Source organism: Coptis chinensis, chromosome 8 (genome assembly GCF_015680905.1).
Source record: "Coptis chinensis isolate HL-2020 chromosome 8, ASM1568090v1, whole genome shotgun sequence".
Classification (NCBI taxonomy): Eukaryota; Viridiplantae; Streptophyta; class Magnoliopsida; order Ranunculales; family Ranunculaceae; genus Coptis; species Coptis chinensis.
In genome coordinates this window covers 96,648,518-96,666,810 of record NC_141463.1, presented here as the reverse complement: position 1 = coordinate 96,666,810, position 18,293 = coordinate 96,648,518, and the positions used below count along the sequence as shown (strand labels likewise).

The window sequence follows — 18,293 nt, the reverse complement described above, 5'->3', positions numbered from 1 at the left end:
CGATAAACCCAACTGAAATGCACTTCTTGGAAGTTACTCAGCACTCTCTTAATCTGAGTAACAATTCTAGATAATAACCAATGACATTTCAAGTTCTCCTCTGTTAAAACCTTATGCAGCAATTGGGAATCTGTTTCTACCTCCACTTTCATGTATCCCGCTTCTGCCACAATTTGAAGTCCGTATAATAGAGCTACAAATTCCACTTCATTGTTGGTTGCGAAAAAAATTGGAATCATTTGCTCCCATTATAAAATGACCTGCTGAATCCCTAAGAATACATCCTCCCCCTGCATATCCTGGATTCCCAATAGAAGCCCCACCTGTATTCAGTTTAACCATGCCTTCTTTGGGTGAGAACCATTTAATATAAACCATCATTTTTTCCCTATACGTCTGGCGGGACATGACTTCCATAACCATCTGGATGTGTTTCAAGGCTCTGCTGATGTATCGAGATAGATGTGGACGCTTACCTTGAAACCTTGTTTCATTTCTCGCGAGCCAAATAATCCATAAGACCCCAACAAAGTAGCAGCACTGCACTTCACCATTTTGCATTGTCCTTATATATTTTAATAAGCACAATAACTGCTCCTTAAAACTGCCAATATTCATTATCCTCCAATCAACAAGGCTACTAAAATTTGATCCACACCAAATAGCTCTAGAAAAGGAACACTCAAAGAAAACATGAGTTTGTGTTTCAGGACAGCTCTCACATAAAGTGCATTCTGGATAAACGTGAAAATGATGAGATGCCAAAATATCCGCTGTTGGGACGACACCTTGCAAGCATTGCCATACGAAAAATCTTTGTTTGAATGAGACTTTCATTGTTATCCCGAACCAAAGTATCTGTTGCTGTAATCAACTGAATGCAACCATTATATGCAGACTTCACCGAGTATTCTCCATTGTCCTCCCATTTCCAGATCAAAGTATCCTTCTCATTTGGTGTAATAGGTATCGAAACAATTCTCTCCACATATTCTACAGGCCAAAATTCATTTAACCTATCCCAATCCCAGGTATTGGTATTCATGTCAATGAAGTCAGAAACAAAGTGAAAAGGACAGTCTAGTGGTTTCCCAGTAAGTTCCATCAAATCCTCAGAATGTGGAATCCATTTTTCATCCCATGCATTAATACAAGTACCATACCCAAACTTCCAGACCGATCCAGCATTGATAATTTTTCGTGTTTCACAAATCCTTTTCCACATAACTAAAGAAGTAGACTTTACTTTCGCCTTCAAGAAACTGGAGTTGTGAAAGTACTATGGGTTCTATTATATGGGTTCTTGCTGCACACATAGTAATATAATAATTGAATTATTATATTACATGCATAGTTATTAATTTCTTCTTTGATTATTCCTTAGAACTACATACATTACAATAAAATAAAATAAAATTGAGGTGCCTAGACTCCAGCTGAATTTTATTTATTTTTTCGATTCTAGTTTTGGTTAAGCAGATACCATCCTTCCCGTTTTTATACCAAAAAAAAAAACAACACTCCTGCGTGTTACAGTAATAACAATCTTTTAGAGTAGACCAGTAGGAAAAACATTCACTATTTAATTCCATTGTGGACGGAGTCAGGTGTGCATGTAAATCTTTTATTGTAGCTCTCAACTAAAAAATTCAATAAGCATCAACTACCCCTTCTGAAAATTCCTTAAATGGACTTTTCATCTGAATAATGACCAATTCACTGCAAAGAGAAAAATTTGTTCTAAGCACATATCTACTATACTACCACTTCTCTTTAGTAGCTAGAAATGAGTTCGTTGTTTTTGCATAGAGTCTCATTTGCTTCAAAAGAGAAAACCATAGATGATTTGTTAGAGAATAAGAAAAGTAACATGGTTAAGTTGTGTTGCAAGAAATACAGTTGTAATGCAACAATTTCAAGTGAGTTGTCTTCACATTTGAGTGAATTAACAGTTTTGCCCACAATGTCAAAGAGAATTCCTCTGCCTGCTTTGACAAGTGTGGGAATTAAGGAAGTTGCACTAAATGAGAAGATAAAAGAAGAGATGAAACCAAAGGAAATGGTTTTCTCTGATGGTATTGGGATAGTTAGATTTCTCAGGGAAAGGTGTTTCTAATAACTGGTGCAACTGGTTTTTTAGCGAAAGGTACTAATCTTATGGTGTTGATTACGACCTGCATTAAACATGGGAACATTGCTAAACCTTAGCAGCTAGTGAATTTTTGTTGCCATAATTTTGGATTATTTGGTCCCAACAGGGACCACAGCATGATTTAGTTATAACGCGGTTCCACATGGTCGAATTCATAGTAAAAATGATCATATGCTTTGATCTACACAATTTCACAGTTTGATTTCAATGTACATTATCTTACTTGGCTGAAGACCACTATTAACAGTTTGCTAATTTTTTCCTTTTATTGGTTGCAGTTCTGATTGAGAAGATTTTAAGGACTGTGCCTGATGTGGGCAAAATATACGTATTGATGAAGGCAAAAGATAAAGAAGTAGCGATGGAAAGATTGAAGAAAGAAGTAAGTTCTGTTGAGGAACTCATAGTTAATTATTCCTGTAGTCTCTTTGAAATTAGTTTGTCTAAAAATTATTGACAATTGTGGTACTTTAATGGTCGACTTCAGATCATAAATACAGAACTTTTCAAACGTGTGCACCAATCCCATGGCAAATCCCACCAGGCATTCATTTTAAACAAACTGGTAGCTGTGGTAGGAAATGTATGTGAATCTAATCTTGGAATGGAAGTCGACTTAGCTGATAGCCTTGTAAATGAGGTCGATATCGTAGTGAATTCAGCTGGAAATACTACATTCGACGAAAGGTAAGTTGTCTACTAGAATGTGTGGCCTCTTAATTATTAATTATCGTGTTGCATTATTCATCACTTCATTGTTTTCCTTTTCAATATTATTAAGAATTATATGCTCGACCTTTTTCAAACTAACAACATATAATTTTGTATTTGATTCTTATAAATTCCAGATTTGATGTCTCCCTTAGCACAAACACTCTAGGACCTTGTCGAGTTTTAAGCTTTGCAAAGAGGTGCAAGAAGCTTTTGGTCTTCGTGCATGTATCAACAGGTATATATTCATCCATTTCATTTTCACATTTAAAGATGTCTCCAGGAAATATTGGACAATTGTGATGGTCTTCACATATATATATTTTGCAATTTTCGGCTAGGTCGTGTGCAATTTATTTTCACATTTATCTAATGCTCATCTTATAATTACAGCCTATGTCAATGGCGAAAGACAAGGTGTAATCTTGGAGAAGCCATTTAGCATTGGAGATAGTATAGCTAGGGAGAAAGCTTCATTAGAATGTCCCGCGAGATTCATTCCACCATTAGATGTTGATGCTGAATTAAAGAGGGCTTTGGATACAATGGATGACTCTCAAGCAAATATAGTGTCCCACAAAATGAAAGAATTGGGCTTAGAGAGGTAAATTTATTTTGTTTGTTTCGCTTGTTTATTTTATGTCCTTAATTTCGTTGACAACCACCAACTCCTGTGCCGATCACCTATTGTTTAGGAGATCGCCTAATGGCTAATGCGCAGAGTCCGCCACCACTGTCACTCTCTTCCTCCACTATTTTTCTGTCTCTCTGTCTTTTTGTTTCTCTCTTTCTTTTTTTACTCATTTTTGCCTCTCACTACATCACCCACTTCAACTTGATTAGTGTAATCAATTTGAAATTTGAATCATGCTTCAATTAATTTATTGTTTTTTTAGAACACATAATCCATTACAATTTAAAACTTTACGAAAAAATTTAATTAGTATAATCTTGTTGCAAAATTGATCTTGTTTGGGTTTTTACTTTGTATAAAACTTATTTCATTAGTTGAAGGAAAAGTGAATGGTGGTTGCCCGCCGGCAGTGGAAACTGAGAAGAAGACTTATATGTTTTCACATATTTATGATTTATTAAAATATATTTTTTCTTTTATGTTTTTTATGTAAAATTGTTACCAGTCAAAGATACTAACTGTTTGGGTGCTACGTGGCGCTGGTAGATTCTACCAGCAGTAGCAGCTGGTTAATTGTGGTTCAGATGCACCACAAACCTAAATCTGAATGCTATGTCCTGGATTCTGGACTTCTGGTACCCAATCAATGGTGTGCGCAGAGTAGCCTCCTTTGCATAACCAGCTTTATCATTGGGAGTACTGATAGACATGAACTTATCATTTCAAATTCTCACCCAACTAATATTATTTTATGGGTCCGGATATTGAATCAGATTTACTGTACTACATGTCCGTTAAGCGGGTAAGTGGTCACAACATAATTAATACGTGTACATTAGAAAATCTAGCGTGGGCAGAAAGAGAGAGAGAGAGTGGTGTAGTGAGAGCATTTGCCATGCAGGTGAATATAATCTCCTCTTTATCACCGCCACCTCAGTACTTATTCACTCTTTTTTCACCGTTTTAATGAAAAATAATGTGAAGTTGTGCAATGGAAAGGTGAAAAAATATGTCGGACGAGATATTGGATTCCGTCTGGACATAAAAATAAAAAAAACGCTCCGGACGGAATGAAACATCCCGTCTGAAATTTAAAAAAAAATCGAAAAAAAGTTGAAATATCATGCGAGACGGAATCCAACATCCCATCCAAAAAAAATAACCCTATTTTTTTTAAAAAAAACACACGAGACGGAATCCAACATCCCGTCCGAAGTTAACAACTCAGCCACTATCTCGGTGATGAGTTTCACCTTGAAATCAACTAGGCAAAATATTCGGGGTATTCACCTCTGCATCGCGAAACGGTTTTTCCCAAAACTGGTGACTATAGTCACAAACCCCTTGAAACCCCCGCATTGCAAATGCTCTTAATGTAGTCCACTCTCACCACACCAAAAGTAAAGTGTCAGGTAATCGATGGTAGGGACAAGCCCGAAGCCCGATTGAATCCGAACCGATAAGATAAGGACTTAGACTTTAAATTTAGCCCGATAAGATTATTGGGCCAGGTCTGGACATACCTATGTCCAATCCGATAATGGCCCGACCCAAAATCTATAATAGTTTATGTGTTTTATATTTAATATTATTAATATATCTATTATATTTGTATTTACTGAAAATTTACATAGAAAATTGGAAGCCATATTGGTTAGTATTGTGTTTGTCACACAAGAGTTGTGGGTTCGACTCTTACCACTTACAAATTTAATTAAATTTTAGACAAAAATAACAGTTTTCATGTATTGCTAACGGATTTAGGCCTGGCCCGAATCCGAACTTGCCCAATAAGATTTAGGCTGGGTTTGGACTCAAAATATCAAATATAATTGGCCTAAATCCGAACTTGCCCAATAAGATTTAGGCTGGGTTTGGACTCAAAATATCAAATATAATTTTTCTGGCCGGACCTAGGTGTGTCCTGTGTCAGTCCGCCCGTTGAATGCTCTACCAAAAAACGGGTTAGGCTTAGGGGTGCAAGCGGATAGGTTGGGATCTTGGATATGCGTATATCGAATCCGAAAAATTTATACCGATATCCGAATCCGACGGATATTAAAAAATTTATCCGAAACGGATATCGGATAATATCCGATCCGAAAATTAAAATTAATTAAAATTTTATTTGCTTTAAATAATTCATTTTACCACTATAAAAACTAGTATAAATATATATATTTGTCATTTATTATTATTATTATTTTGTTATTATATTATTATATTATTAGTTTATGATTTTATATAATAAAAATGAATAAATTAATTATATATAATAACTATTAATTTTTTAAATCGGATCGAATATTATCAGATGCGGATATGACAGTATCCGAATCCGTATCCGTATCCGAAACCAGTTCGGACATAAAAAAATATCCGAATCCGAAATTTTCAAATAATATCCAATTTTTCGAATACGAATTCGAATAGAATTCGAATATTTGGATATCCACTTGCACCCCTCTTAGGCTAGACTTGGACTCAAAATATCAAATATAATTTGGGCCGGGTCTAGACCTAGGTAATCCTCTGTTTCAGATCCGCCCGTTAACAGCCCTACCAAAAAATACGGATAGATACCGATATATTTCATCACAAAGTACTGTGCAAAAGCTCAGATTCATGCGTACCGATTCTAGAACTGCTATAATTACATAACACAATTTGAGAGCCGATTGTTTATGGTGTTTTGTTTTTCTTTTTTCTAATCATGAAAAAACTTATTAAAAGATGGTAAAATTTTAAATGGTTTTTTGGCGTTTTCTCGAGAGTGCAAATTTGTGCTAAATGAGTTCTCTTTTCACCCTTTTCCCCTAGTCCTCGCCAACTACTTTATACCAGACAGACTCACATACAGGACTACGCCGAGTTGAATTGAAGGACAGAAGTTCTAAATTCTCTACCAAACTCAATCTTTTTTTCATTTTTTTTGGTAAAGTTACCAAACTCAACCTGACCCTTCTTAAATTAGCGAATTGGAGGCAATACACGTATTCATCTGGCCAGGTCAATGCCACTAGCTAAACTACTCTAAAATTTGCTCTCATCTACAGTCCCGAAACAGTATTATTATTATTTTTATATATTTTTAAATTTTTTGGTTTTGTTTTGACTATTTTACCCCTATTTTTTTAGTAGAAAATGACGATATTATCTTTCTATGTTTGAAGCAAAACGCATGCATCAATCTAGTGCTTATAAAACTAACACGAGAAATGGGCATTGTCCTTGACAGGGCAAGAAAGTATGGCTGGCAGGATACATATGTCTTTTCAAAGGCTATGGCTGAGATGATGATAGATAGTCAAAGAGAAGATATTCCAGTAGTCATTATTCGTCCAAGCGTAATAGTGGCCACATATAAGGAACCCATCCCGGGATGGATAGAAGGAGTCAGGTTTGTTTGTAGAATTTATTTGTACTCAACTAACTTCTGTGGTTAAACTTGGTGTGTGCTTGATTGAAGGTAGAATGTTGCTGGACTATTTACCATTTGAAAATTTCAACTTCTAAGTAAATATAGTTTCTAGTCTATCAGCAACACTCATTCCTTTTTTCGCAAATACTTTTACTAGGATGATGGACCCAGTAATTATATCCTATGGAAAAGGCGAACTCACTGGCTTTCCATTTGATCCAAAAGGAGTCCTCGATACGGTAAGTAACACTCACTACTAGTGTATTTTTCAGTAGTAAGGTTATTACTTTTGTTTTCGCTCACACTAAAATAATTTTATTTCAATGGACGTGATACTATCTAGGTTCCAGCCGATATGGTCGTAAATGCAATATTGGCAGCTACAGTGAAGCATGCATCAAATAGAAAACCAGGATTAAGCATATACCAAATAGCTTCATCTGTTGCAAATCCACTCGTGTTTGAAGATTTGCTTTCTTATATTTTTCAATACTTTTGTTCTTCTCCATACATGGACTTAAATAGAAGACCAATCAATGTTCAAAGAATGAAGGTCTTCAACTCTATCGGTGATTTCAACACTCACATTCAGACAGAAGCTGTTCAAAAGAGTGAAGATTCTAAAGGGAGGATGTCTAGAAGGAGAATCCAAAGATCACTAGACATAGCAAAGCACTTGGCGGAGATATATTTGCCGTACACATTCTATGGAGGAAGGTCAGATGTCTGTTAGTAGAGACTAAAGAATCACTAATACCAGATTTTTCGGTATAGGAATTTCTGACTCTGGGTAAAATCATGCTCTCTGAGTGTCATATGCAAAAATCAGTAGGCTGTCATTGAAAAAAAAATACATGTTCCTGGTATCTTCCTGTCAACTGCCTATCCTACAAGGCGTTTCGTTGCAAATCCCTTTAAAGCAAGGTATTCGCTGTGTATGGCGGATAGGGGCTTAGTACTGCCGGTTCACTCTTAGGTCTCGTAAATGCGCTCCAATTTAAGTTCAAAAAGTTGGATCAGAAAGTTAATATGTATGATTATTGAATTAAGAGTAATTGAATGGAGGGCTAGGATGCCCGCCATCAGATCCGATAGTAGTTGTTTATCTTTGTTTTGATAACTCAATAAATAGTTACTAACAAGGGAACCATAAAACATTTCAGGTTTGATAACTCTAATACGAGGAAGTTGTTGGAAGAGCTGTCTCAAGAGGAGAAGAGGACCTTTGGCTTTGATGTCGAAAGCATAGATTGGGAGGATTTCATATGCAATATCCACATCCCGGGTGTAATGAGGCACGTACTAAAAGGAAGAGGCACGTACTAAGAGGATTGTAGTTTATAGTGATTCTGGGAAGTAGCCATTGTGGTGTCTAAATATCGTACATACCGATATTCAATATTATTTTAATAAAGTTCTAATATAATATTGGCATAAGAGTTGATATATTCATGATAAATAAATTTCAAATACAAAGTGAAAGAAACAAAAGATGGGCAGATGTCAAAAAGCTATTGGATGGATGTATATAGAGCAATTATAAAATAAGTAAAGACAAAATAAAAAGGACCAAATTCATTTTCAAACTTTTATTTTTCATTTTCTATTTTCTCATATGTAAAGAGAGAGTGTGTGAACAGTTGTAAACCCTATTAATGAATAAGAAAGAGCTTTATTTGTTTTATCTTTCTCTTATTAAATCTTACATTAAATCTTACATTGGTGCCGTCTGTGTTTTCAAGGATCAAGAAAGATCATTTTCTTTTCTTTTTTCTTTGAAGTCGAATCTATCTTATGATGAAGAAGAGATTGATTGAGTTGAAGATTTTCGGGTTTAATCTTTTGGTTAGGTGAAGTGGTTGTTGTTCTTAAGTTCAAGACTCATGGGTTGATGAAGGTGAAGTGGTTGCTGTTCATAAGTTCAAGAATCATAGGTTGATGAAGGTAGACGATGATGCTGTTCTCAAAACTAAGCTTAGCTGTTTTTCATAATAGTGGTTACTATTATGGTTGCTGTTTTTGAAGAATAAGAAGGTTAGTTAAGATAATGAATTGATGGAGTTAGAAACAGTGATGATGTATCTTGATCTCAAGTCTGGATAACTTCTAAATCCAATACCGAACTAAAGTCAGATAAGTTTCTTGCCCTCATTTTGTTATAAGTTTCTTGCCCTCATTCTTTAATCAATATTGTTTTTAATTCGTTAATACTGTGCTGATTCTTGGTTGAGATGAGGGGTATTGAAAAATTTGTTTGGTCATATATGAATATTGGTGGTGAAGAAGGGTATATGATTGTGATTATAATAGCTAAACTCCATGTGTTGTTGGTGCTGGATGCCTAATGTTTATGGTTATCATTTGATTGTTATTAGATTTTGAAGAGTCTTTGCGGGCTAAGAGTTCTAAAAGAAAAAGAACTGCTGACAGAACATTTTTGATACCGAGGTTGGGGCGACTTCGATACCGATACTGGGGGACTTCGATACCAGAATTTTCGAGATTGATACTGGGGCGAGGTCAATGTCGATAGTCGATACCATACCCATAACCAAATACCCGATACCCGACAAAAGTTCAATACCGAATCAAATACCAATCCAGTTTGGATACCGATATAGGGGCATCGGTTTCATAAGTTTAGCATCGACTTTAGAAGTGGGAGTGGGTGTTTTAGAAGTTTAGCATCATTTTCAGAAGTGGAGCATCGGTTAAGTGAAAGAATTCGCCACTTCATTTCAGGAACATCGATATTGAAATTGGGTGTTACCGATACACAATTTTTGAACTTGGAGAGCCGCTATGAATAACCCAATTTCGATACCAGCATTTCTTATTCAGGAGCTATCTTCGATACCGATACCCAACAGTTTCAACTTCGATACCCAAGTCCAACTTCGATACCGACATTGGGGGCGACTTTCTATAGTCGGTATTTAGGAAAACCAAGAAGAATACCCCACCGATATCACGAACACAGTATAGATCAATCATTTAAATGTCTTTTTCAGAGATTGATAGGGTGAAATTTGGGTTTTTTGTGATTGAAAGAAAGAAGGGAATTGTGTTGTTCATGCTGAAGTTTTCTAATAAGAAGAGTTTTGACATTGGACTCCGGTTAAGATTCTAAATTGCGGCTGAGATTTCTAAGGCTTCGGTCAAGAAGAACCGACATTGGAAGATGGAGGGCAATAGTTTTCACACCAATAAAAAGATAAGTCACATGGGGCGAAATACTAGATGATGAAACAGTTGTGAGCTTGATATGGTGGAATCATTTGAACTTCAAATTGAGAAGGTCACCGGCTGTAAGTAAATCTTGGGGAGATTCATTTGGAAAGAAAGCCAACCGATATAAATCAATTTTTTTCGAGACCGATATAAATAGAATACTTGGAGACAAAAACTCCGTTTTTGGTTGGGCTAATTTTCCATTATCCAATTAGAGGCTCACTTGGGAAACTAAATCAATATCGATATGAACAAACCATTTGGAGCCATGGGCAGATAAATCCGTGGAGCCCAATATCACTAGGGCAGATAAAATTATCACTTGGGGCAAAGCATATATGCCACTTGTGACTGATATAAACAGATCACTTAGGGATAAAAGTTGTATTATCGATATCAGGCTATTCACTTCGGGCCAATATTTTTCGATATTTGTATTTGATGATTTAAGGAATGTCGATATGAAATTATTGCTTGGGGCGATTTTTTAATAAAGGATCGATTAGATGGGATGAAGAGTTCAAAATTTTTCTTTTATCAAAAAATTTCATTTTATTAAATCCTATTTCGAATTCAAAAATTTTATCTCAAAATTTAAAATTTTCAATTTATCAAATTTTATTCTAAATTCAAAATTTTATATTGTCAAAATTCAGATTCAAAAATTCCTTATATCAAAATTCTAATTCAAATTCCAAATTTTCAATTTCAATTCAAATCCTGGTATTTGTAAAATTTTATCGATATTCAGGTCAATATAATAAAAATCCTGGTATTTGTAGCCCATTGTCTCGATACCAGGTCAATATAAAAAAATCCTGATGTCTGTAGAATTATATCGATACCAGGCCAATACCGAAAAATAAAATTGCCATCTCAAATTTTTTGAGTTATGGAGAATCCTTGTGAGTGCTCTACACATCGTCTCTTATGTTTTTCGGGAGCGATGTATGGCCAAAGACAAAATCCTAGCTCAAAAATCATATTTTGAATTTCGAAAAATTAATTGCAAAAATTGCCATCTTGGATTTCAAAAAGGGCCATCTCGATTTTCGAAAAATTGCTATTTCATATTATAAAAAGTGCCATCTCGGATTTCGAAAAGTGCTATCTTGAATTTCAAAAAATTACTTATAAAATAATCTATTTCGAATTTCAAAAATTCACTTACAAAAATTCCCATCTCGGATGAACAGTGCCGATGAACAGTATTGAGGAATAGTATATCAATGAACAGTGTCAATGCACAGTATCAGATGAATAGTATCGAGTCTGCGGTGTTGATAAAAGCGATGATCGAAAGCACGAGTGTCGAGGAATAGTAGTAAATGAACAGTATCGAGGAATAGTATCGATGAACAATAAAAATTATTGCTTCTCGAAATCTTTAAATTTTTATTACTAAAATTTGAAAATTTCGAGAGGGGCGATGTGGTGCCAAAATATCGTACATACCGATATTCAATATTATTTTAACAAAGTTCTAATACAATATCGGTATGAGGGCCGATATATTCATAATAAATAAATTTCAGGTACAAAGTGAAAGAGACAAGAATGTACAGATGTCAAAAAACTATTGGATGGACATATGTGGAGCAACTATAAAAGAAGTGAAGACAAAAGAAAGAGGACCAGATTCATTTTCGAACTTTTATTTTTCATTTTCTATTTTCTCACATATAAAGAAAGAGAGAGAGAGAGCGAACAGTTGTAAACCCCATTAATGAATAAGAAATAACTTTATTTGTTTTATCTTTCTCTTCTTGAATCTTACAACTATGTAGGTGTAAGTTGCATATGTATTCCTGGTTATATTGTATACAGTGAGAACAAGATGAGCTGTTGCCCAAGAATTGAATTTATATGTACTTAAAATGCTAAAGGTTATCTACTTTAACTATAGTATTGTTGTTATGCTAGGTTGATTAAATAACATTAATCATTGTTCTCTTCAATTGTGTCGAAAATTAACACCCACTTCAATCGAATAGTGTTTTTCACGAAAGGAGCCCAAAAAATTTGGAGTGTATGTAGTGTAAAAAAGATAAAAATAAATAGAAAAATATAGGACAATATATGAGTTAATTTTACGAACACAGACCAGCCGATAGACATAAACTGGTATGTCTTGGGAGTCAAAAGCAGCTTGCTATTTTTTGTAAGACAGTTTCATTTATAAAACATGAAACTATTTACAAAAATACAATGTCAAACTATAGTATTATCAAGACCCACCTTGTCTAATTGTATCACGTTTTTGTTTACTAGCTCACTTAGTTAAGGAAAGGAAAAGAAAATTTTAGAAATGTCATTTTAGAATAGAATGGAATGGAATGGAAACTAAATTTTGGTATTGTATATTTGGTAATGTGGGGAAAAAAAAGGAAACCAATAGATGGAATAAACTATGTTTGTTATGCAAATACTAAAACAATGAAAAGAAAATGGAATACTAAAACAATGAAAAGAAAATGAATTTATTTTTTAATAGTTGTATCAGCATAATTCATGACCATCAAGATGACATGTCTTCGGGACCGAGGCAGCATAGAGAAAGAGGGAGCACGTGATCCAGTTTGCGAGTCATGTAAGGGACGCTGAATTTGGAGGGGCATAGGGACCAGTGGGATTTCAGTGACCCAAAGGGAGGCGGAATAGTCAAGGGGCATACGAGAGTACGATAGCAAAGCCGTGATATATCAAGCGGTTGGATGAGTTAGTGGAGAGTGGAGGAGAAAGAGGATCAGGGGATAAGGGAGCAGTTAGTAGTTAGAGAAATGGGGTGGTTAGAAAATATATAAAGGGGAAGGGAGGAGAGGAGAAGAGAAATTACGGCATAGCTTGATCCTCCGAGAAGGGCTCGGGGGTACATAGGCAACCCAAAAGGGTTCAGCTGATCGATTCAAATAAGAGACATGTAAGATTAGTGAAATGTGTTTATTCATGATTTTTTTTTTCTCTTTCCTATTTCTTTTTCCATTTCATATTTGTTATTCGAAAACTAAAGAAATGAAAAGAAAACAATTATTTTCCTCTTCCTTTCCTATCAAATCCGTAGGTTGACCATCGGAATCAAAAAGTCTTTTCATTCCATAGTTTTATTTCCACAGTAGAAAGACTATTTTCCTTTCCGTAGCAAACAAACACACCAAACTTATGGAAAAGGTGGACCACTTCATACTTTCCCTTTCCTTTCCATTAGTTTTCGCTAAAACAAACGCAACTGAAACCTCTAATTCTTCTTGGCAATTCCTAAAATGTTTCGAAAATTCTAACGTTATCATTCTGCCAATATTACTTCTAGCCAGAGCATTAGCCATCAGGGCCGGCCCTAGGCCTATGCTGTCTAAGGCTTTGCATAGGGCCCCCAATATAAACAAAAGAAAAAACCCCGTAAAGCTCTTAAAAACCCACTATAGTGTTAGAAACTCAGACAAAAACCCAAATTTTCAGACTTTGCATTGGGCTCTTTGAAACAAAGGGTCGGCCTGTCAGCTACCATATTTCCTTCTCCAAAAATATGAGCAATAGAAGCATTACCCACATTACGAGTCTCTTAATTTCCCGCCAAGCCTTTCTAAGGAACCAAAGAGGATCTAATATTCAAAAGATTTCTATCTGCACATATTTTTAAACCTTGAAGAAGGGCAAACAGTTCAGCTACTTTGTTAGTGGCTGAGCCAAATTCGTGCTCTGTTTGCAAAGTCCCCGTTTTAAATTGTTTCTTTTGAACTTACTCTCATTTTCTTATGCAAAAGAGTACATATTCAGGTCCCAGCCGCTAAGGCCATATTTGCAACGTTCAACAGCATCGTAAAACATTCATGTGCTACAGGTGTAACAAAACTTAACTAATGTCTTTGAACATTTTCTTCTCCTTAACACTTAACAGGGACTTGAAATGGAGGCAAAACAACATTTACAAATTGAAACTCTTCAACTCAATGCCTCAATGGATACCTTCTACTCTCAGATTCAAGCATAAATTGTTCAAACGAGTTTAAATGCTCCACATCCAAGGGATTATAGGACTTAGGAGACTCCAAAGATCAACACACATAGCAAAGAATTTGGTCGGCATATATACCCGTGCCATAGAACATTTGTGACAGAAGGCAAGATATTGGCTTAACGAAAGAATAAACATATTTGTCAAGCACGGACAATGTAATTCCGCCACATTGAGTTGAAAACACCTCACACGTTTTATGTTGAAAACACCCTCTTACATTGCATGCCACCTTGCAGGTCTCAATGTTTTTTTTTTTTTGCTTCTTGTTGGTGTTTTACCACATGGCCAAACTAGCTAATAGTCAACCACACTACCAACCGATCAATGGGTCGTGGTCCATCGCTCATGTTGATCTTAGTCTATTATCCAAAAAACAAACAAAATGTTGATCTTGGTCCATCGCTCGACTGTATCTTTTCTTGGACCTTTTTATGAGCATGTGGACAATATCTTATCTATGATGCCTACAACCTAATTGCCTAATCAAAGACCATTAATACTGAGTAGTTGAGAATGCTCCCAGAAAGCCACCTCTGCCCCCTTTTTACTCTAATGTGGACATGTCACCTTCGGCAGAAATTAAAAAAAAAAAAAAAAAACGCCCTTTTCAATTGTTCGGACGTCTGCGATGGAAAAATAAACCAAAAAACAGAAAGTCCAAAAAGAAAAACCTCTGTGTGCCGTCCCAACCTCTCTATTCCTCTTACCTCCATATCAACAGAAACCCAATCTCTTCAAACTTCAATTTGATGAAAAAAGAAAACAAATCCCTTCTCTAACAAAACAAGAGAAACCAAGTACTGAAAAAAAATCCGGAACAATCCCATCGAGATTTAAGGTATGGCCCCATCTTCTTCTTCTTAATCCTTAACAATATCTCTCTTTGTGCTTTTATCAAAATACTCATATGGAAAAAAAAGCCTGCGTCAGTTCAATCTTCTTCTACTGCTCGTGTGCCAGTAATTCGAAATGTTCACGATCATGGTAAAAAGTAAGTGTATCGTGTGGGTCTTTCGTATCTATATCTATGTTCCTATTCTTGATTTTGGTTCTGATTGGGATCACATGATGTTAGTATACTCAATGGTTTACATATTATGCAAAAGACTTCTACCGTATCTTAGTCATTATTTGGGAGGTTTCAATATCTTTTATTGTTGCTATAAAGTTGTTGTTCTCTCTTCTTTGATATACTTGATTGTAATCCCAATGCCAAGAAAAGCCCTCTTTAACTAAGTCCTTAACCAAACATGATGTCGTCCTCATATATTTCAGCGTATAGCTAATAGTTAACACTTTGGCAGTTTGAACGTATTGTGGGATTTATCTGAACGTTAATGAATACACTAATATATTTTGCTTCCTCCTTCTGTAGACCAATGAGGGCTCCAATTGATCAGAAACATATAGGTCCCAGAAAACCAGAGGGTCAGAGGGCATCTATTACTACAAATGACCCATCTCTTTTGGGCCCTGGACAAAATCACAATGCCAAGTCAAATAGCACTTCTAGGAGAGGAGTGTCAGAAGAAAGCCGAGCTAAAGTCCTAAATTCAACCTCTCATTTGCAGGGACCAAAGCCACAGAGTTCTCAACCATTTGCTACATTGGCATCAAACAATTTTGTAGTTGGGCTGTATTCGTCATCTTCTGATCCTGTTCATGTGCCATCTAATTCCAGGTCATCAGGTATTGTTGGTGCTATTGGAATCTGACTCATTGAAATATGTTTAGAATTGACAATCTCATAATCTAAGCACTAATTCATCGTTAAGTGCACTATTTAGCACGAGGTTCAAGTTTGGTTGGTAAATAGAGAATAGTCTTTCTACCATACGCCAATTTTTATATTTTTTTCATGACCACAGTGCAGTCCAATTTTAGGTTGTCATTAAACAATCAATTGGGGGTTATCTTCATACTAAAGTCTTTATAATATAGAAAAGGGATGCTAAATGACATATTGAAGAGTACCATTCAGACATTTTATGTAATTTCTTAATATTCATTTCTCTATGTTTTTTCCTCAATCTTGACACGATAAGCAAAAGGCCGGCAATCAACATAATCTACATACTGGTGGCGGAATCTGGAGTCTTGCAGAAAGAAGAATAACGACTGCATAAAATATTGAATTTGCTTTCCCTGTTTTGTTTATTTTGGAGAACGTGAGAAAATTCTTAGTGGAATGAGTGAAACAATCCACTGTCGAGTTTCAACTTGTAAGAGTCCCTCAAACAATACACCATTTGATGAACCTGCTATGGTCTTCAAACATGAAAGAGAAAACGCAGGTGATTAATTTCCAGGTATGAACAGTTAATGTCTCACTAAGTTTTCAATTGAAATTAGTCCTTTTGATTTTCATCTTCAGAGGAGAGGTATGTGCTTACAAATCAGGATAACCAAGTTGAGAATATTGATTGTGTGTAGAGAACTGAAAATCAGGAGATGCACCTAAAAGTTTGAGAGCTTGAAGGACATTACACTTCTAAGGATCGGAATTAAGGATCATATTGCAGTTTATATTGTGATGGAATCGTGCAAAGGAGGGGAGTTGTTTGATCAGGTATGGATATGATCATGTATGTGTTTATACTTTATACCTGAAATTATGAAATTATTAGGTTATATTTGATCATATCTTGGATAATTTAGTATGGTTTTTATTTTTTGATTGCTATTATCATTTCATTATTTCAGTGAGTGTGTTTCACACTTGATTTGACCGTTTTTGCACTATTAAAACATTAGCAACTAGAGACTCTATAGTAATAAATTCAGAGCAAGCTATGTAGGATTTTCCCATTGGTAATTATAAGTTTTGCTTACAACTACTTAACTGAGGTTGGGTTTTGTTTTCTTTAAGTGGAAGTAGCATTTTGTAGTTTTTATAAGAATGAGTGAGATAATGGTTGAAATACAAGCTTCAAACTTTTTAAAGTCTCTTATATTTTTAAATAAAATTTGTTTAGTAGGGCATAAAATGGAGCTATTAAACAAACCCTTGAAAAGGAGATTGTCAAAGGACTTGGAATTTCAGGTAGAGAGTCCGAGGTATGTCAGTTGAAATACAAAGTACAAACAAGAGGTTCAGTTAAAATTCTCCCACGTCAAGAGGGAAAGAGGGAAAGGTAGTTGCGCCACACTAAGTCCATCAATAAGCACGATCTCATGTCACTAGATTGAAGGTAATACCAGATGGTAACTTACACATGAGCTATACAATTATCTAAGTTTGTCTGCAGTTGCACTACTCACTCCTTTCACTATAAAGAAGTAAAGAATGACATATTAACAGTCTAAATTGTGGCTGTTGAAGATATTTATGCTGCAGATTGGTCTCTGTTAAACACTTCTTATTTGTTATTGAGATCAAATTTAATATACAGTGATGTTAATTTCTTGAAGCGGGTAAAACAGTTGGTTTGGTATTAATAATAACACTCATGTGTTAGATAACGAGCATTGGAAAGATAAATAGGAAAATTCCAAACTAAATCTTCTCCAAAACCAATAGAGGTGTTGTACTGTCTCTTGATCCAAAACCAATAGAGGTACTTTACATCCATGGTTCCTTTTTTATTGTTTGTGTAGATATGCATTTGGGCGATCTAAGACTAAAATGTCCTGGCTTTGTGTTTGACAGGGTCCCTGGAATGGTGCAGGATGTCACATAAACTTCAGGTAATTTGAGTTAATTATATTTAGTTTTTAGCATGTAAACATATTATGTATGATCCTGAGATCTCAGTATTTCAATATATGTATCGTCTAATATAAGAAGTATCTTACAGACCAAATTGCGTACCTATCGATAGATAGAATCCTCTAATAGACTAATGAGTTGGTATTTGTTTATGACTTATATATAAATGGTTAATTCGGTTGTAGTACTAAGAGCATGAGAGAGGAGGGAGGTTTTGATGTGATAAAGAAGGCAATTTTGAATATGTCGCTTTGCCACCAAAACCATATTAGTGCCTACAGAGAAGGGAACGGGCGAAGGATTACAAGCCGGGAAGCATGAAACAGCTGACATTAACACCTTCTCTTGGGTATGCTTCAAAATGCAAACAAATTTTAGCAGTTCAAACGATCCTTAATTTCCTGTTTAAAACTCCTAAAA

At 35.3% G+C, this 18,293-nt stretch overlaps 1 protein-coding gene and 1 long non-coding RNA gene across 2 annotated transcripts; both read left to right on the top strand.

Annotated features, from left to right (window-relative positions):
- Positions 1–1,729: 1,729 nt before the first annotated feature.
- LOC147484799 (fatty acyl-CoA reductase 2, chloroplastic-like) lies at positions 1,730–12,102 on the top strand. Its single transcript, XM_086576961.1, is given in 10 exon segments — positions 1,730–2,096; positions 2,099–2,146; positions 2,431–2,534; positions 2,640–2,839; positions 3,001–3,101; positions 3,257–3,467; positions 6,736–6,897; positions 7,076–7,157; positions 7,262–7,635; positions 8,082–12,102. Coding segments are annotated over 10 exon segments (1,755 nt in total). The 5' UTR covers positions 1,730–1,786; the 3' UTR covers positions 8,245–12,102.
- Positions 12,103–14,794: 2,692 nt separating this feature from the next.
- LOC147484798 (uncharacterized) lies at positions 14,795–18,216 on the top strand. Its single transcript, XR_015204281.1, has 6 exons — positions 14,795–15,002; positions 15,540–15,853; positions 16,210–16,473; positions 16,598–16,733; positions 17,814–17,851; positions 18,059–18,216. It is a non-coding gene; the product is annotated as an uncharacterized LOC147484798 (long non-coding RNA).
- Positions 18,217–18,293: the final 77 nt, after the last annotated feature.